The sequence below is a fragment of the Bos indicus genome, chromosome 6 (assembly GCF_029378745.1).
Source record: "Bos indicus isolate NIAB-ARS_2022 breed Sahiwal x Tharparkar chromosome 6, NIAB-ARS_B.indTharparkar_mat_pri_1.0, whole genome shotgun sequence".
Classification (NCBI taxonomy): Eukaryota; Metazoa; Chordata; class Mammalia; order Artiodactyla; family Bovidae; genus Bos; species Bos indicus.
Genome location: NC_091765.1, coordinates 67,168,258 through 67,189,885, shown reverse-complemented (window position 1 = coordinate 67,189,885; position 21,628 = coordinate 67,168,258). Strand labels below are relative to the sequence as shown.

General features: G+C 38.7%; 1 protein-coding gene across 3 annotated transcripts in view; it reads left to right on the top strand.

Annotated features, from left to right (window-relative positions):
* Positions 1-21,628, top strand: part of CORIN (corin, serine peptidase) — a 309,430-nt gene that overhangs the window by 92,214 nt on the left and 195,588 nt on the right. For all 3 annotated transcript variants that reach the window (XM_019962698.2, XM_070791393.1, XM_070791394.1), the window contains exon 4: positions 17,707-17,914. In XM_019962698.2, the coding sequence (XP_019818257.2) occupies positions 17,707-17,914 (208 nt within the window). The remainder of the gene's footprint in view (positions 1-17,706; positions 17,915-21,628) is intronic.

Below are 21,628 nucleotides of genomic sequence, written 5' to 3'. Positions count from 1 at the left end.
TTGAGTCTGAGTGAACTCCGGGAGTTGGTGATGGACAGGGAGGCCTGGCGTGCTGCGATTCATGAGGTCTCAAAGAGTCGGACATGACTAAGTGACTGAACTGAACTGAACTGAACTGATGGACTCAAAGCCTCAGCTGTTTGTTGAGATTGATGACTTCCTTCAAGACAGGATCATTACAGTATCTGCTCATGAAATGTTCACCCATATGCTCTTCATTCCTGTGATGTCCTACTCACTGCTCTTGGTTTTGGTTTACCCTTGAATTTCTGCAATCTTGAGATGTCCTTTTCTATATGGAGCATTCAGCTGTTTACATAAAACTGTTTATTTTATTTTATCAAATATTTCTAAAGGTTTATAATGGGTGGGCTTTCAGATTACTTAGTCAGCAATATTTAAGAATCTTTTCTTCAAAAAATAATTTTATACAGAGATTTTTAATCACATACAAAAGTAGAGAGACTAGTACATGAATGCACATATGCCCTCTTTTACTTTATCAACATTTTATTAGTTTTCTCAGGATCTTTTGTAAAGCATTTTTTTCTCGCACGATTTGTAGTAGTGTTTAAACTTGCCTCCATTGTTGAAAGTTAGGCTCTTCTCTCTATTGTTTGCACAGAAAATTTTGATATTAACCAGTTGGTAATTAAAATATTCTACTTCATAGTTTTAGGAAATCACCTGGAGAAACCATAGTTTTTATAAAGCAGTGTGTTAAACTACATTAAATATTTCCTCATTATTGAAATTCATATTCAACAATTTTCCAATTATTAGAAACAAAATTGATTCAACATTCCCTTCTTGTGTTGGGTATTTCTTGCCTTCCACAGCATCCTTCAGATCTCTACCTCTTTAGGTTCACATTATATCTGCCCCATTTGAAGCTGGGGCAGCTTTATCATTTTGATTTGGGTTCTTGGCTATTCTAACTCTGTACATTCATTTCTGTGTTTAAACTTCCTGTGTTTGTCTTTTTTGGCTTAATTATCCCAGAACCTTCTATTCTAGTTATTTTCATAGCCATCCTAATGTGAAAAAGTCAGGGGTGGAGAGGTTTCAGAATTTACATTTTTCAAGGCCAGATTTATCACACAGTCATATTTTTTGTCATTGACAAACGTATTCTTGTTATCTACTATAGTTGGTAACACTTAGGAAAAAACTAGTCCACAGTTTCTTGCTTGTATATTATTGATAAAGAAGACTTTAATGTCCAACAAATGTCTTCAACTTTAATCTGAAAAATTCCCCTAATTTATCCATAGTAGAGATATAATATAGTCATTAATATTTTCTTGAGAAACTGTGTATCAAGGAAGCAAAATGACTGTTTTGTAATGGATTGGCCTTGCTGTGTACATTACAATTTAGAAGCAGATGTGTGTGGGTATGTGTGTGTGCTCAACCGTGTCTGACTCTTTGTGACTCCATGGACTATAGCTCGCCAGGCTCTCCTCTGTCCATGGAATTTTCCAGGTAAGAATACTGGAGACGGTGGCCATTTCCTTTTCCAGGTTAGAAGCAGGTATAAGGCAGCAAACTTCCCCACACAGCAGTTGGAACACTGACATTCTATCATGATTTCCATCCTAGCTATCCTTGGGAAAGAAAGAGCTACTTATAAGGGCAGGGCATGAGCTCCTCACCAGTCCTGAGTATGACCAGTTTCCCTGGAGAAATGTGTTGCTGTGCAAGCTGGAATTGAAATGCAATGAGCAGACACCTGGTTTCTCAGGAAGAGGCACTGCTTTTGTGCAATGTTTGAATATGTATACAAACCCAGGGATGCTTGTGTGTTTAATCTTCTCTGCCTCTGACACCTTAAAGTCATATACAAAGACAGAAGTCCTCGGACTGAATTTGAGGCCTCAACACTCTTAAACTGATGATCTTTAGTTCTTACCAGAAGTTACAGAGAGATCCTGAGACTGGTGCTCAAATATCCCTACATGGAGATCTATTGAGGGTCTTGGAGGCTGGACTCCTCCTCTGATCATTGACCAGCTTCCTCAGCATGCTAACCCGTGTCGTTGCATAGAGCCCTGAGCATAAAAGGACTTTATACTCTGTTTAATTGTTCTGCTGTTGCCTTGTTGAATTTATTAGCAATAATAAAAATATCAATATTATGAATGATATAAATGAAATAATACAAAAATAATTTTTGACCAAGGGCCCCCACATTTTCATTTTATCCTGGGTGTGCCCAAATTATGCAACCTGTTCTGCTTTTGGGTTTTTACTGTGATGAGACCAACTTCATTATCATATCTGCCTTTGAAGTAAACACAGTGCCAGGCTGTACCATGAGCTGATTGTCACTGGCCAGCTGATTGTCACTGGACGCACACCTGGAGCTGGTGGGAAGGGAAAGGCCTCCCAGACTGCATGGCTGCTATTCAGTTAGAGATGGGGAGCTGATGCTGAGGCTGTAACTGACAAGAAACGTTCCACTCCTCCCTTCGTCTTTTTTGTTGAGTGGTTGCCTATGTTTTACTTTACTTTCTAATATTGCACTGCCTTATAATAAGATAAAAGGTATAGTTATTAATAAGAAATAGTATGTTATATGCATTCCAATAATAGTACTAGAAATTTTATTTTAAATATTTCCTTTTGAGCATGTAGGACAAGCTGCCTTACCGTCTTATTCTCTGTAAAATCTTCCTTTGTAAATTCATAGAACAAGAAGGGTAAATATCAGCTCAACTTGAGGTTGACTTTTTACAGATTTTCAGTTTAGAGAATTACAGATTAAAAATGGTTATCTGAGCAAACATTTCATAAATCTATTAAGAATCACAATACCTAGCTGGTATAATCCAAACTTTAGTATGCAGGTCTGCCCTGTCATTTATTCTTCTGTTACTTAAGTTATGACTGCCACTAAACCTGAAATAAGATACCCAGTAAAACTAAACAAGGCTGGGGGATTCACTGAGATCTCATTGCCTTTGTGAACAACAAAGTTTAAAACTAACCACAAGTGAGGCAATGAGTTTACACTAAACCCTGACCTCAGTGAACATGATGTGTCACTAAATAATTTCTTATACTCTCGTTATTATAGAATCTATATGTACTATTCTTGGTATTAGAAAACAAATAATTTTCATATGTATTGAAGAAAAGTTTGGCTAAATAAATAAAATGTGGTCTAATTTCAAGTTCTTATTTTTAAATTCACAGCCCCAAGCTTAACAGAGACTTAATAAATGTTTTCTTAATGAATAACTAAGGTTTTTAAGCAAGGAGTATTTTGTATATAACACTTAGCATTGTTTTATTTTGCAGGTAAGCAAAACCAATTTTGTGAGTCACAAATGAGATCATAATAGCCAACACTTATAGTTTATTGTATATATTGTATCAGTTCAGTTCAGTCGCTCAATTGTGTCCAACTCTTTGTGACCCCATGAATCGCAGCAGGCCAGGCCTCCCTGTCCATCACCAACTCCCAGAGTTTACTCAAACTCATGTGCATAGAGTCAGTGGTGCCATCCAGCCATCTCATCCTCTGTCGTCCCCTTCTCCTCCTGCCCCCAATCCCTCCCAGCATCAGAGTCTTTTCCAGTGAGTCAACTCTTCTCATGAGGTGGCCAAAGTACTGGAGTTTCAGCTTTAGTATCAGTCCTTCCAATGAACACCCAGGACTGGTCTCCTTTAGAATGGACTGGTTGGATCTCCTTGCAGTCCAAGGGACTCTCAAGAGTCTTCTCCAACACCACAGTTCAAAAGCATCAATTCTTCGGTGCTCAGCTTTCTTCACAGTCCAACTCTCACATCCATACATGACCACAGGAAAAATCATAGCCTTGACTAGATGGACCTTTGTTGGCAAAGTAATGTCTCTGCTTTTGAATATGCTATCTAGGTTGGTCATAACTTTCCTTCCAAGGAGTAAGCGTCTTTTTGTTTCATGGCTGCAGTCACCATCTGCAGTGATTTTGGAGCCCAGAAAAATCAAGTCTGACACTGTTTCCCCATCTATTTCCCATGAAGTGATGGGACCAGATGCTATAATCTTCATTTTCTGAATGTTGAGCTTTAAGCCAACTTTTCACTCTCCTCTTTCACTTTCATCAAGAGGCTCTTTAGTTCCTCTTCACTTTCTGCCATAAGGGTGGTGTCATCTGCATATCTGAGGTTATTGATATTTCTCCCAGAAATCTTGATTCCAGCTTGTCCTTCTTCCAGCCCAGCGTTTCTCCTGATGTACTCTGCATAGAAGTTAAATAAGCAGGGTGACAATATACAGCCTTGACGTACTCCTTTTCCTATTTGGAACCAGTTGTTGTTCCATGTCCAGTTCTAACTGTTGCTTCCTCACCTGCATACAGGTTTCTCAAGAGGCAGGTCAGGTGGTCTGGTATTCCCATCTCTTTCAGAATTTTCCACAGTTTATTGTGATCCACACAGTCAAAGGCTTTGGCATAGTCAAGAAAGCAGAAATAGATGTTTTTCTGAAACGCTCTTGCTTTTTCAATGATCCAGCAGATGTTGGCCATTTGATCTCTGGTTCCTCTGCCTTTTCTAAAACCAGCTTGAACATCTGGAAGTTCTCAGTTCACATATTGCTGAAGCCTGGCTTGAAGAATTTTGAGCATTACTTTACTAGCGTGTGAGATGAGTGCATATTGTATAAATATCATTTAATCCTCCCAGTAACCCCATAATGCAGATATTTCTATTTCTATTTTATAGATGAGGAAACATATAAACAGAAGTTTAGTAGCTTGTCAAATGCCACATAAATTTAGACAAATAAAGAAGAATTTGAATCAGACTGTGGAACCACCATACTGAGAATAGGGAAGGTGTTTTACAAACTTGAAAGCACCATATACATTTGAATTACTGTTATTATTCAATCACTATAACCCTCAGATAGATAATTATATGGGGACAAAATCTAGTTCTTTTAATGAAAGTGACTAGCAGATGCAACAGCTGAAATGTCACATTTTACTTAGTTCTATAGAATAATTAATTTACAATAAAATAAAGGCCTCTCACTGTGTTAGAGCATTTGAGTTTGTTGAATAAAAGAGTTTCATCAAGTTATGAACAGTTGGCTATCATTTAAACATCTTAGAATCAGGCAGTATGGATGTGTGTATAAATGATAGGAAAGAATGATCTAGTTTTATACATATATATATATTCATGCACATATGTATATATGTATATATGTATATATACACACATATATATTATACTGAAAGCTTGAAGATTGGCAAAAAATTTCACCAAGTGGCTTGAGGTTGCTTTCAAAATGTTAAGTCTGGAATATTTGTAATTATACAAAGACTGTTAAACTCTAAACCTCGTAATTCTCCTGACAGGAGTAGCTAGCTCTTAATTCTGACAATTTACACAGTGTTACCACTGCAGATGGTGATTGCAGCCATGAAATTAAAAGACGCTTCCTCCTTGGAAGGAAAGTTATGACCAACCTAGATAGCATATTCAAAAGCAGAGACATTCCTTTGCCAACAAAGGTCCATCTAGTCAAGGCTATGACTCGATGCACATGAGTTTGGGTGAACTCCGGGAGTTGGTGATGGACAGGGAGGCCTGGCGTGCTGCAATTCATGGGGTTGCAAAGAGTCGGACAAGACTGAGCGACTGAACTGAACTGAAGCCCTAGGTGCTCACTTTTTCTGTGTGTGTGTAAATTAGCAAGGTATTGGCTTCTCTCTGCCTTGACTATGTCTATAAAGACTTTTTACAAATGTCACAAATGCATCATTAAGAAAATGTGCCTTACTTTTGTCTTCTAGATTTTCTCTTATGAGAAACAAAATATGTAATATGTTCAGATTCACAGATGTTTTGAGTTAGTTAAGAAGCTGGGATCTTCATAGAGAGGCCCTGTCAGTAACTCTGTTCCTTCTTGTCCTACTGTAACCCTCTTACAGATCTTCCAAAGTACATGATATCCTCACAAATAGGTTTTTCCTAGACATTATTCGGACAAAATGTTACTTTTCATGTGAGCTATTTAGACTAGAGAATGTCCTTCATTATTCCACTCTGCTGACCTGGGCTGACTTTATGGTGCAGTCAGGAATAAACACTAGGCATTCCCAATCCAATTCGTCCCTTGGTGAGATTGGGTCAGTCAGTTCAGTCGCTAAGTTGTGTCCGACTCTTTGCGACCTCTTGGACTGTAGCACGCCAGGCTTCCTTGTCCATCACCAACTCCTGGAGCTCGCTCAAACTCATGTCCATAGATTCAGTGATGCCATCCAACTATCTCATCCTCTGTTGTCCCCTTTCCCTCCTGTCGTCAATCTTTCCCAGCATCAGGGTCTTTTCAAATGAGTCAGTTCTTCACATCAGGTGAGTATTGGAGTTTCAGCTTTAGCATCAGTCCTTCCAATGAATATTTAGGACTGATTTTCTTTAGGATTGACTGGTTGGATCTCCTTGCAGTCCAAAGGACTCTCAAGAGTCTTCTCCAACACCACAGTTCAAAAGCATCAATTCCTCGGCACTCAGCTTTCTTTATAGTCCAACTCTCACATCCATACATGACTACTGGAAAAACCATAGCTTTGACTAGATGGACATTTACCAGCCAAGTAATGTCGCTGCTTTTTAATATGCTGTCTAGGTTGGTCATAGCTTTTCTTCAAAAGAGCAAGTGTCTTAATTTCATGGCTTCAGTCACCATCTGCAGTGATCTTGGAGCCCCAAAACATAAAGTCTGTCACTGTTTCCATTGTTTCCCTATCTTTTTGCCATGAAGTGGTGGGACCAGATTCCATAATCTTAGTTTTTTGAATGTTGAGTTTTAAGCCAACTTTTTCATTCTCCTCTTTGACTTTCATCAAGAGGCTCTTTAGCTCCCCTTCACTTTCTGCCATAAGGGTGATGTCATCTACATATCTGAGGTTATTGATATTTCTCCTGGCACTCTTGATTCCAGCTTGTGCTTCATCCAGCCCAGCATTTTGCGTGATGTACTCTGCATAGAAGTTAAATAAGCAGGGTGCCAATATATAGCCTTGACGTACTCCTTTCCTGATTTGGAACCAGTCTGTTGTTCCATGTCCAGTTCTAACTGTTGCTTCTTGGTCTGCATACAGATTTCTCAGCCTTACTGATACATGTATCCATTCTCCCCCAAACTCCTCCTTAAGCTCCCATCCAGGCTGCCACATAACATTAAGCAGAGTTGCCTATTCTATACCGTAGGAACTTGTTGGTTTTATCCATTTTAAATATAGCAGAGTGTGAAAGTGAAGTGTTACTCAGTCATTCCGACTCTTTACGACCCCTTGTATTGTAGCCTGCCAGGCTCCTCTCTCCATGGAATTCTCCAGGCAAGAATACTGGAGTGGGTTGCCATTCCCTTCCTCAGGGTATCTTCCTGACCCAGGGATCAAACCTGGGTCTTTTGCATTGCAGGCAGATTTGTTTACCATCTGACGTACCAGGGAACACATCATTAAAAAGGATGAAATAATGCCATTTGCAGCAACACGGATGGACCCAGAGATTGTCATGCTGAGTGAAGTCAGCCAGACAGAAAAGCAGAAATATGACGTCCCTCATATACGGAATCTAAAAAGAAATGATAAACAAATGAATGTATTTACACAACAGAAATAGACTCACAGACTTAGAGAATGAACTTATGGTTTCAGGGAGGTGGGGGGGTAGAATGGGGGGAAGAGATAGTTAAGGAGGTTGGAATTGACATGTACACTAATATATGTATTTTTTGTTAAAGGAGAACTTGAGTACTTACTTATAGTTTGCTTAGGCTTTTACTGCAGAGTGAAGTTACCTCATCCTAGCCTCTGTTTGAATGGTTATATTTCTTCTTGCTAAAGGTACCAGTGCTGTTGAAATATCAGTTTAACCTCAGCAGCATGAAGGCTCTGTCTTAAGCTCTTTATCTCTGTTGACAGATTTGATCCTCACAACCCTCTGATTCACATTATTATTTCTGCTTTAAAGATTAGGACATTTTAAAGATGTTAAGTAATTTCCCCAAGGTTACCAGCACCCCCAGCCTTGTGGGTGGTACTGAGGCTTTAAAGATGTTAGGTAGTTTCCCCAAGGTCACCCCACCCCTGGCCTTGTGGGTGGGACTGAGGCTCAAGGTAGATTCTGGCTTCTGCTTCTCCGTCTTGGAGTAGCTGACTTTCACTTAACTCTGAGAGCTTACCGAGTGTGCACCTAGTCTTGTCGGCTACAGTCATCATTTTTACCCTCACTTTTCTCAGAGTTGTTTGTAGCTCTGGTGTATAGCTGCTCATCTGTTGATCTTTCTCCAGTCTTTTCTGCTTGTAAGAAGCACACCTTCATTTTTTTTCTCTCTACTATGGTAAGATCTCTGCTCTTAATACAATTCAGTATGCTTAAGGATAATGGGACATTTGCCTTTTACAGGATAGAAGGGTAATTCTTACTCTTTTACTTTTAGCTGCTGCACTAGTGGAGCCCAAGGTATGAATCAACCTGGTGGAGGGAACTGAATGGGATGGTTCCCTGTGCCGTGATAAATCTAGGGAACAGATTGTTAAAAACATCTGTAGAAAGATTAGCCATCATCATTAGTGCCCTAGAGTCTTATATAAATTTGCTTTCTCATGTCTGAACAAGACATGTTCCATCAAGATGTTTCCATCTTGTTCAGTAAGAAACCTTGTAGTGAAGACATTGTTCCATTTAGTCTCATTCAGTTAGTGAATATCTACTGGGTGTATGCAGATGACACCACCCTTATGGCAGAAGGTGAAGAAGAACTAAAGAACATCTTGATGAAAGTGAAAGAGGAGAGTGAAAAAGTTGGCTTAAAGCTCAACGTTCAGAAAACTAAGATCATGGCATCTGGTCCCATCACTTTATGGCAAATAGATGGGGAAACAGTGGAAACAGTAGCTGACTTCATTTTGGGGTGCTCCAAAATCACTGTAGATGGTGATTGCAGCCATGAAATTAAAAGATGCTTACTTCTTGGAAGGAAAGTTATGACCAACCTAGACAGTGTATTAAAAAGCAGAGACATTACTTTGTCAACAAAGGTCTGTCTAGTCAAGGCTATGGTTTTTCCAGTAGTCATGGATGGATGTGAGAGTTGGACTATAAAGAAAGCTGAGCGCCGAAAAATTGATGCTTTTGCTGTGGTGTTGGAGAAGACTCTTGAGAGTCCCTTGGACTGCAAGGAGATCCAACCAGTCCATCCTAAAGGAGACCAGTCCTGGGTGTTCATTGGAAGGACTGATGCTGAAGCTGAAACTCCAATACTTTGGCCACCTGATGCAAAGTGCTGACTCATTTGAAAAGACCCTGATGCTGGGAAAGATTGAGGGCAGGAGGAGAAGGGGACAACAGAGGATGAGATGGATGGATGGCATCACTGACACAATGGACATGGGTTTGGGTGGAATCTGGAGGTTGGTGATGGATAGGAAGGCCTGGCGTGCTACAGTTCATGTGGTCTTAAAGAGTCGGACACGACTAAGGGACTGAACTGAACTGCGTGTATACTGTTTGGTATCCAGTGATTTCTAGTCACAAGACGAAGTCTCTCCATAGATGTGGAAGGATGCTGAGAACAAACACAAATAAACAATATCTTATCAGTTAGTCCAATTGTTGTAAGGACAACAAATTAAGATAATGTTATAGAGAGGCCCAGGAGTACTTCAATGGTGTGCTTATGGGAACTTTGCTGGAACCCCCCCCAGAAGGATGGTTCTCCGAAGCAAGCCTTTTCTGTGGCTTCTTACCCCACAGAAAAACTGAGCTGCTATGATTAATCTAGTGGAGAGAAGGGAACTGCTTTCCTTTGATACTTTTATCTGATGGCTACAAATCTCTTATAAATATAAAATGATAACTTAAATATTATAATAAGAACAATGAAGACAGGCAAGCTTGTCTTCAATGAGCCTGAATATAAATTATTGAAAATCAAAAGACTGACATTTGAATTTGAGAAGACATATTTGTGCTGCCTGAATATTTGATTCTGGTATATTTCTTAAGAAAGGAGTTCACTTTCAAAACTAACTTTCCTTTGTCCCATCCTAATAAGTTAGGATTTATTGTAGTATTAGTCTCTCCATTAAGGCAGATCTACTGCTTTGGTTCTTGCTGAGTATTAGTACTATGACTGTGTGTATCAATGCCAGACAGTAAAGTGTCTGTTGTCTGTCTCCCCTGACTAGACTAAAAGCTCCATAAGGGCAGGGATTTTGTTTTGCATCATGTCATTTGCTCTGTGAGCTACCCTAGTGGTTCAGATGATAAAGAATCTGCCTGCAGTGAAGGAGACTTGGGTCCAATCCCTGGGTTGGGAAGATCCCCTGGAGAAGGGAATGGCTACCCACTGCAGTATTTTTGCCTGGAGAGTCCCATAGACAGAAGCGCTTGGCAGGCTACAGCCCATGGTGTCAGAGTCAGACACGACTGAGTGACTAAGCACACACACATGCACATTTGCTCTGCTCCTCAAGCAGTGCCTGACACAGATACTACTACTACTACTAAGTCGCTTCAGTCGTGTACGACTCTGTGCGACCCCATAGACGGCAGCCCACCAGGCTCCCCCGTCCCTGGGATTCTCTAGGCAAGAATACTGGAGTGGGTTGCCATTTCCTTCTCCAATGCATGGAAGTGAAAAGTGAAAGTGAAGTTGCTCAGTCGTGTCCAACTCTTAGCGACCCCATGGACTGCAGCCCACCAGGCTCCTCAGTCCATGGGATTTTCCAGGCAAGAGTACTGGAGTGGGGTGCCATTGCCTTCTCCTGACACAGATAAGGAGTCAATAAATATTTGTTGAATGGGTAGTGAAAAAGACCCCACCAGCCTCCATGGAACTCATGGGGCCCCAACCAATGTGGTAGAAATTCCGGGGAGGAAATATCAATTTTAATGTTTGGATTATGGGCACAGCTGTTGATGGAAAGAGACTTGGACTTAGGATGATTTGAGTTGAATTTTAGCTTTGTCATTTATTAGCTGTGTGAATCTTTAATTTTTTTAAACTTAAACTTGTTTATTGAAGAATAGTTTATTTACAGTGTTGTATTAGGTTCAGATATATAGCAAGTGATTCAGTTATATGTGTGTATGTATATATATATTTTTTTCAGATTCTCTCCCATTATAGGTTATTATAAGATATTGAATGTAGTTCCCTGTGCCATATAGGTGGTCCTTCTTATTTATTTATTTTATATATAGTAGTGTGTATATGTTAATCCCCCAATCCTAATTTGTTCCTCCCCCTGCTTTCCCCTTTGGTGACTGTAAGTTTTTTCTATGTGAGTCTATTTCTGTTTTGTAAATATTTGTATCATTTCTTTAGATCCTGCATATAAGTGACATCATATAATATTTATCTTTCTCTGTCTGATGTACTTCACTTGGTATGATAATCTTTAGGTCCATCCATATTGCAGCAGATGGCATTATTCTTTTTTATTTAGTTAGTTGCTCATTCATGTCAGACTCTTTGCAACTCCATGGACTATATCCCGCCAGGCTCCTCTGACCATCAGATTCTCCAGACAAGAATACAAGAGTGGGTAGCCATTCCCTTCTCCAGGGGATCTTCTTGACCCAGGGATCAAACCTGGGTCTCCTGCACTGCAAGCAGATTCTTTACCATCTGAGCCACCAGGGAAGCTCTATTCTTTTTATGGCTGAGTAATATTCCACTGTATACATTGCTACATCTTTATCCATTCTTCTGTTGATGGATGTTTAGGTTTAGTGATGTGAATCTTATGGGGAAATTACTCAAACCTTGTTTCCTCAGCTGTGAAACAGAGTTACTTGCAAGGAGGGCAAAGTACATGAAAGGGCAGAGAACAATGCTACAGTTTTTCAGTAAATAGTGGAGATAAAAATATGCGATAAAAGTGGCATATGCAACCATAGAAAGCTAGAATTTAAACTACAGAGGTAGGAATAAGAGTTATCGTCTGGAAAAACAGCAACAAAATTAATGACAGACTGCATGAAAGGAATGATAAAGGAAAACATGTGAGGAGGGCCAGTGCTGCCATGACTTTCTTCCCAAATCACTATAGCGGGCTGTGTATAGAGAACTTGCCTTTACAGTCTTGTCAAATTCTCAAGATCTGAAAGTCAGACAAACAAATGTTGAAGCATCCACAAGAAGTCTTGTGAAGAAAATTCATGAGTTAAAATAAGTCAGTAAGTTAGGGCAAACCAACCCAAACTCTGATAAAATATTCCCCTCTGATACAATGGAATCCTTATAAGTAGCCCTTCAATTAAATGTGAAATCATACATAGGAAGTCAGAAAGGTTACTGCGGTTTCTTGTTAGCTTATGTCTACAAAAGGTTATCTTTTGTCCAGAAAAGATAGCAAAGTACTTTAGAAAGTTGATATTTTATTATTTTTAATTTAAGAAGATTTTTCCTGTCAAATAGCACTATTATGTGATAATCATGGTTTAGATACTATTTTGCTTTTATTTAAAAATGATCTTTATTTGGTCTTCAGGGATTTTTAAAAAGAACCCATTGTTAAATTCTGTGCAAGAATTTTCTGAAGTTAATTTTGCATTAAAAATAATCATATAAGTAAGAATTTCTAGCTCCACATTACCTAATCCCAAAAGTAGACAATACAGAATTTATCCTAATTCCCAAATGAGCATAAGGAAAACTCTTAAAACAGACCCATCTTTCTTCCCTCATTCCAGTATCTAGAAGTTTTAGCAATGTGATATGAGTTGAGAAAGCCCCAGTTTTATCTATAAACTATTGAGTCAGATAAAGAAAACAAAAAATATCAATATCTTCTTCAATACAAGCAGCATTTTATTTTTCATATTTAATTTTTCCCTGAAATTGGGACCTGTGTTTTAATCAGCAGATACTTTGATGACTTGTTATTAAATCATGCCTTATTGGCAATGCTGTTTTAGAATTTAGGAACTAATTACAATAAATATTTCTGGTTGACCAGAAATACATTGCATCAAGAAGTAATTTTGCTCTTAAAATCTGTTTCTAAGTTTTCCTCCTCAAGTTCCCCAACTTAAAGTAACTATTATTTAAAAGACACATTTAATTGAATAATAATGTTTATAGCAACACTATGGTTAATTATATCTATTGTATCATTTTATCTATTCTTACACAGCAACAACCTTGCCTTCTAATTTCTATTGGAGTCAGTAGTAAATGCCCAGGGAAGAAAAACAAACATTCCCCTCTTTTCTCTACCTTATGAAAATCAAGTTAGAAAAGCAGCAACAATAAATGAATCCATTTCCAAAAGTGCCCTTCCTTTTCCCTCAGAGAAATGGCTCTGCATGGTGCCTATTATGTAGCTGGCTTATGCAAAATCATTTGCCCCCCATGAGAATGTGCACAAATTCAAGACTAGAATTACATGTTTCAAAGGCAAGAACATTCTGGGGAAAAAAGAACATTTGACATGAACACTGAGGCAGAAGGGGTGATAGGAAATTTATACAATTTTTTGAATATAAAAGGCTTGAAATCAAGAGTCTTAAAAAGTAATTCCCTTTTATATTTTTTGGCTATTAGCAAATTCTCAGTTGAGTGCTTTTCTGCCCAGATTCAAGTTTTTAGTCATTGTGTCACGTGCAATTATGATTCTGTGTTTGTAGTAATTTTTTCCCTACCGTTAGTACGTACCCTGTTTTTATCGTTTGTCAGATATCTTTTAATCAGCAAATCAAGTTGTTCTTCGTTAAGTCTTCCCTAGTCATTCACACTACATTGAGTTCTTGCTCTTTTGAATTCCTTTGGCATTTGCTGTGTTACTGACAGTTGTGGTATAGAGGGATGAATGCTGGCCTGAGAGATGGAGGACCTGTGTATCTGTCCCACCTCTGTTACTGAGTGTTGTTGTTCAGTTACTAAGGTGTGTCAGACTCTTAGTGACCCCATGGACCTACAGCATGCCAGGCTTCCCTATCCTCCACTATCTCCCGGAGTTTGCTCAAATTCACATACATTGAGTCAGTGATGCCACCCAACCATCTCATCCTCTGTTACCCACTTCTCCTCCTGTCCTCAATCTTTCCCAGCATCAGAGTCTTTCCCAATGAGTTGACTCTGTATCAGGTGACCAAAGTAAGGAGCTTCAGCTTCGGGATCAGTTCTTCCAATGAGTATTCAGGATTGATTTCCTTTAGGATTAACTGGTTTGATCTCCTTGCAGTCCAAGGGACTCTCTGGAGTCTTATCCAATACCACAGTTCAAAAGTATCAATTCTTTGGCACTCAGCTTTCTTTATGATCCAACTCTCACATCCATACATGACTACTGGAAAAACCATAGCTTTGACTAGACAGACATTTGTTGGCAAAGTGATATCTTTGCTTTTTAATATGCTGTCTAGGTTTGTCATAGCTTTCTTTCCAAGAAGCAAGCGCCTTTTGATTTCATGGCTTCAGTCACCATCCACAGTAATTTTGGAGCCCAAGAAAAGAAGATCTGTCACTGCTTCCACTTTTTCCCCTTCTATTTGCCATGAAATGATGGGACTGGATGCCATGATACTCATTTTTTGAATGTTGAGTTTTAAGCCACCTTTTTCACTCTCTTTTACCCTCAAGAGGCTCTTTAGTTACTTACTGAGTGTCCTGCAAATCACTTTATGTCTATCTCCCTAGCTACCTATTTGTCTATCTATCCTGTCCATCCATCTATCACATTTCCATCTACCTACATATCTATGAGGGCCTTAGTTCCTTCATTTATAATGAGAGATTATAATCCTAATAGGATTGCTTTGGAAAACTTTATAAAACCATTATATAAGTATAAAACATGATTATTTTTGTCCATACCAATTATTTTGAGACATATGTTAAGGTTTCAGGCTATTATCTATCATTGCTACTAGAAAATCTTTTTTTTTTTTCTTTTGTACAGCTCACACTGTCATGAACATAATAGAGCCAACCAAAGTATGATTTTCCTCATTATCTTGTATTTTTAAAATGATCACTCAGTATTCTGTGTTTTCTTTGCCTTGGTGGCATAAATGAGCCTTTTGATGATCTCATCCAATATGGTTTATCATCAAGTGTATAAACCCTAAAGCTGATGACTCCTAAAGAAAATAATGTAAAATGAAGGATAACATGTGATATTATCTATGAATATAAATATAGATCTTGTGGTATATCATTATATGCTTTTTGGCCTCTTTCTTTCATAGGCCATTAGGAATTACCTTCTTTAAAAACTGTTTTTAACATTATAACCCTCTTTGTGTTAGCTTAAGGTAGCTCCAAATGGAAGTTATTCAGAAAACATAAATTTGAAGATCTAGAATTTCCACATAATAGCTGTGTTCTCCTCAACAGATATCTTAGCTTTTCCAAAATTGGCTTTGTGTATAATACAGAAATGATATCACTTTCCTGGGTTGTAGAAATGAGATCATTCTGAACGAGGAGATCTGAGCACTTAGTTTGGTGCCTGACACAAACTTTATTTGTAATCGGTTTTCTTGATACTGAATTTTTCATGAATTGTTTCAAATTTTGGATGGGCATAAATTTACTCTTACCTCTTGTAAGCAAGCTTTTCTGCTTGTAGCACAATACATAGAATTGTGTCATTTTGAAGTCCACTGTCTGTACCTCCTTTTGGCTTGTAATGCTCTCCCACACCAATGCGTTTTAACTTCCCTCCTGAAAGACTTCAGTGTCATATTTGTGAAACTTGCCCAGAATTCCCACCTCGGCACTCATGTGAAGCTGAATGCATGTTTATGCCTATTTGTGTTCTGTCTACATATTTTAGTTTGGGTTTTTCTTCCTTTCTGATTCATTTATTTCCCATTTTGCATTATGAGTTTGATGAAGTCCAAAAAAATGTGCCTCCATTTTTTGGCCAATCGTGCAAATTTATAACCTGAAGGAGAAGAAAAAGCCATGAAAGTGATCCTTCTCAGGATCACAATTTGGAGGAAAATAAGGTCAGAGTCTCTGAGCTTACCCTGAACTGTTGACATGGGCAGGACTGGAAACTCTTGATAATCATCTATTTTAAGAAACAGGATCATGGTATAACAATTAGTTTGTGATTAGTAACTTTTATTTATTATAGACATCATTCTATGTGATTAATAGTCTTCTAAAGCATCTTTCATGTAACTGAGTATTCTGTTGTTTGTTCCATAATATTTTAAACCAGTTTCCTTTGTTGAATGTTTAGGTGATTGCTATCTTTTAAAAAGTATAAACTGTACAGAGATGAAGATCCCTGTAGATAAATCCATGTGCACAACTGTGATTTTTTTTTATGATAAATTTTTAGAAATACTACAGTGTCAAAGGATATGCATTTTTTAAATACATATTTTTTTGATACATATTGCCCAGCCCAGCTGTGATCTAGAATAGTGATTGCCCTCTGGCTAGGTGAGAGTGTTTTCTCCACACATTTTCCCAGTACACAGATGTTATCCCTCTGTGAATATTAGCAGCTTGATTTTGTGATCACAAACATACTTCTTTTCGCTTTCTTTTCTGAAAAATTTGTTACACAATATTTAAAGAGTACACTCCATTTGTAGTTACTGCAAAATATTGGCTATATTCCCTGTGTATACAGTATATTCTGTAGCCTATCTTACACCTAGTAGGTTGTACCTTCCACTCCCTTACCCCTGTATTCCACTCCATTCCTACTGGTAACCACTAGTTTGTTCTCTGTGTCTGTAAGTCTGCTTCTTTATGGTTATATTCACTGGTTTGTTGTATTTTTTGGATTCCACATGTCATAATATCATATAGCATTTGTTTTTCTCTGACTTATTTCACTTAGCACAGTTCAGTTCAGTTTAGTTCAGTCGCTCAGTCGTGTCTGACTCTTTGCGACCCCATGAATCGCAGCACGCCAGGCCTCCCTGTCCATCACCAACTCCCGGAGTTCACTCAGACTCAACGTCCATCGAGTCAGTGATGCCATCCAGCCATCTCATCCTCTGTCGTCCCCTTCTCCTCCTGCCCCCAATCCCTCTCAGCATCAGAGTCTTTTCCAATGAGTCAACTCTTCGCATGAGGTGGCCAAAGTATTGGAGTTTCAGCTTTAGCATCATTTCTTCCAAAGAAATCCCAGGGCTGATCTCCTTCAGAATGGACTGGTTGGATCTCCTTGCAGTCCAGGGAACTCTCAAGAGTCTTCTCCAACACCACAGTTCAAAAACATCAATTCTTCAGCACTCAGCCTTCTTCACAGTCCAACTCTCACATCCATACATGACCACAGGAAAAACCATAGCCTTGACTAGATGGACCTTTGTTGGCAAAGTAATGTCTCTGCTTTTGAATATGCTACCTAGGTTGCACAGTACCCTCCAAATCCATCCATGTTGTTACAAATGGCAAAATTTCAAATTTTTCTTTTTGATGATTTAGTAGATTTCAATTATATATATACATACACACACACATATATATACATATATACACACACACATTACATCTTTATCCATTCATATTGATGGACACTTAGGTAGCTTTCATATCTTGACAATTATAAATAGTGCTGCTATGTATGTTTGTGTCTTATTGTACATCCATAATTATTCTGACTTGCAGATTTATTTTATGGTATGAACACATTAGTCTATCATATCAAATGAGTTTATAAATATATAATTCTTATGTGTCTTCTCCTAAATGTAATTTTCTCACCTTCCCAGGTGCCTGCATGAACATCACCCACAGCCAGTGTCAGATATTGCCCTACTACACCACGCTGACATCTCCCCTCTCCATTGTCAAAAGCATGGAAATGGAGAAGTTCCTCAAATTCTTCACGTACCTCCATCGCCTCGGTTGCTATCAACATATCATGCTTTTTGGCTGCAGCCTGGCCTTTCCCAAGTGCATCAGGGATGGTGCTGACAGGTATTTTGGAACCAAAAGCATTCAGTGATAAGAGTCAGTGGCAGCAGGAGTGTCTGAGAGTCATCTCAAGCTACCGCCTTTTGTTTTGATTGTTGTTAAAGGAGGGAAAAAAAAATCCCACACCAGTCATAGCCAGTGGTAATTCTTTTGAAGTAGACATTTTTGGAAAATCTGGGATAATTTTATTTATGGCAAGAAATTATTCAGGCTGGTGGATGGAGGCCATCAGTCGTAGTAGTCAGAAAGTGTTTTGGTCTTCCAGCAGAAGACAGCACACTCAAAGCGTGATGGCAAAGAGAGGAATTTTGGAGGTGTGGGCAAGATTAAGAGAACAAGGGAGGGTCAAAGAGCAGACAGACCTGGAGAGGGCTGTGGGCAAGGGGTCTCCCAGTAAGTCAAGTGCTGTCACTTAAGACCAAGGAGCATGGACACTGCCAGCCAGTTGGTCCTGCAGGGAGACAGAAGTGGGCATGAATGCCCTGACCTCACTCTCCTCCTGCCTTCTTGTCTTCTGGGGCCTCACACCAATTGAACTTGCCCACAACCACTGGGCAAGGGCAAGTAATTGATGTGAGCACAATAGATGAGATCCAAAATCTCATCGCAATATCATCAGCTCAGAAGTTCCAAATCTCATTTAAATCAGGTCTGGGTGAGACACTGGTGATTCTTATGGTCAACACTTGAACCCACAGCAGTTTGAGGAGGAGGACAAAGGATAGGAGCAGAGCGACAGAGGCTGTCCAGCATGATATCAAGTAGGACTAGAAATAATTTTCTTTTGAGGGCCCTGCAGGAGAACATGTGAGTTAGATGTTTTGTAAGCTCATTTTTTTTTTTTAATGGAAATATATGGACATGTAACATTAGTTCTGGGTGTACCACCAGAAGCAATATACGTGTATGTTCTAAAGTGATCACAACAGTAAGTCTAGTTAACATCCACCACTACACATAGTTAATAGCTTTTTTTTTTCTGATGAGAACTTTTAAGATCTTTTCTCTTAACAACTTTCAGACATGCAATGTGGTATTATTAACCATAGTCTCCTTGCTTACATTACATCCCCATGACTTATTTATTTTATAACTAGAAGTTTATACCTTTGACTATGTTCCCCCATTTTTGAAATAATGTAATTTCAATATTATATTGAAATAGTGTAATTTCAATGGACTGCAGCCTACCAGGCTCCTCTGTCCATGGGATTTTCCAGGCAAGAGTACTGGAATAGGGTGCCATTGCCTTCTCCAATTATATTAAATAATTTTCTATAAAAGTAAATCAATATGTTATGGAATATTTGAAATAGTATACAGCTTTTTAAATTTCAAAGCATTGTTAAGTAAATAATCTTATATAACATCAATTATTTTCTGAATTAAAATGTTAGTAACTTGTCAGGGTAGTAATGAGAGAATGAATTGTATTTTTAAATTCAAATAGACTTTATGTTATTTGTACCAATTTAATGTATAAAGAATGTTTTGAGTATAACAAAGGTATTTATTATTTTAACTGGAAAAAGCCTACATTACCATAAAATAAAAACCAAGTAGAGAAAAAACAATAGATTCTAAATTGTAGAAGTAAGTATGCAAGCACTGTTAACAGACACAGTTTTCGGAAAAATGTTTCCTTGACAGACTCATTTGCAGAGAATGTTTGCATAATAGAGAAACTCTGTTAGGTCTTTCTTATGAGTCAAACTTTGGAATAGTGGCAGAGAACTATCTGTTATGTTCCTGCTGCTGCTAAGTCGCTTCAATCGTGTCCGACTCTGTGCAACCCCAGAGACGGCAGCCCACCAGCCTCCCCCGTCCCTGGGATTCTCCAGGCAAGAACACTGGACTGGGTTGCCATTTCCTTCTCCAATGCATGAAAGTTATGTTCCTAGAACAGTGGAATTATGATGTGGTGGTGGTTACTTTAATTTCCTACGGTGACTGTAACAAATTACTACAGGCTGGGTGGCTTAAACAGAAAATTATTCTCTCACAGTTCTAGAAGCTAGAAGTCCAAAATCTGTTTGGGCTGTGCTCCCTCTGGGGGTTCCAGGCAGAGAATGCATTTCCTTTCTTTGCTGGTTTCCAGTGGTTTCAAGCATTCTTGACTTGTGGCCATGTCACTCCAGTCTCTGCCTCCATCTTCGCATTGCCGCCTTCTCTGTGTATCTGTGTTTGCCTTTTGAAGACACTTGTCACTGGACTTAGGGCTTACGCATGCAGATAAGCCAAGATGATCTCATCATTGCCAGGTTTTTACATCCACAAAGGCCCTTTTTTCCCAAATAAGGCCATATTCATAGATTCCCAAGGTTAAGACCTGGCCATGTCTTTTGGGGGCCACCATGGCTATGGTTTTTCCAGTGGTCATGTATGGATGTGAAAGTTGGACTGTGAAGAAAGTCAAGCACCAAAGAATTGATGCTTTTGAACTGTGGTGTTGGAGAAGACTCTTGAGAGTCCCTTGGACTGCAAGGAGATCCAACCAGTCCATTCTGATGGAGATCAGTCCTCGGTGTTCTTTGGAAGGACTGATGCTAAAGCTGAAACTCCAATACTTTGGCCACCTGATGTGAAGAGTTGACTCATTTGAAAAGACTCTGATGCTGGGAGGGATTGGGGGCAGGAGGAGAAGGGGACGACAGAGGATGAGATGGCTGGATGGCATCACTGACTTGATGGACATGAGTTTGGGTGAACTCTGGGAGTTGATGATGGACAGGGAGGCCTGGCGTGCTGTGATTCATGGGGTCGCAAAGAGTCGGACACAACTGCGTGACTGAACTGAACTGAACTGAACTTATTTGACACACAGGCTATAAGTTGTGTGTCTGAGCCTACTTGTCTGTAAAATGTAGATAATCATCGTGCTTTACAAAGTTCACGTGAGGATTAAATGACAGTGTGAGGCTTTTATGAAGAGCTCGGTAGAAGTCAGCAATAGCTCTCAGTGGATCAAAAAGAAGAGGCAGTATGATGACACTGAGAACACAGAATATTTCTACTATATGCTCGATATTGAAGGATTGCAGAAAAAATGTAAGATATCGTATGAATGGAAAGAAAATTAGGTAGAATACTCAAGGCTGCTGGAGTTGGATTCTGTTTCTCCATAATTTCAACAATTTCACTTATATCTCTTTGCTTTAATTTCTCTATGGACTCATGAGTATGTAAATAAAGAAAGAGAGTACATTCAGCCTCCAGGAGACTCTTAAGCTCATTTTGATCATCTTTTTATGATAATTCAATCTCTACTCTCATCTAAATCAGTTGTAATATTCTAGTTAAGCAGCTCAGAGTCTGCAGGGCACTTTTAGGTAAAATTTGTTTTTCTCCTGACCTAGTTCATCCTGAGAAATACTCTCATATGAGAGTTTTCTATTTTCTCTGTTATTATGGATAATAATTTATAGTCAATTTTCAGGTATCTTCTGGGGACTTATCCTACTTTTTATAACACTTATTATTGTATTATATTTACTTTTCTAATTGTACTTTCAGACCAGTGTGCATGAGATCTGCAAGCTAAATGTAATAAACAAAATCAGTTCAGAAAGGTAAAACATACAAAATAATTCTTATACTATTATATATCAAATATTTTTCTTATATTTTACTATTTTGAATCATTTATTTTACTGATTTTCTCTACTATTCAAATAACGTGTGCTCAGTCACTCAGTCATGTCTGACTCTTTGCAGCCC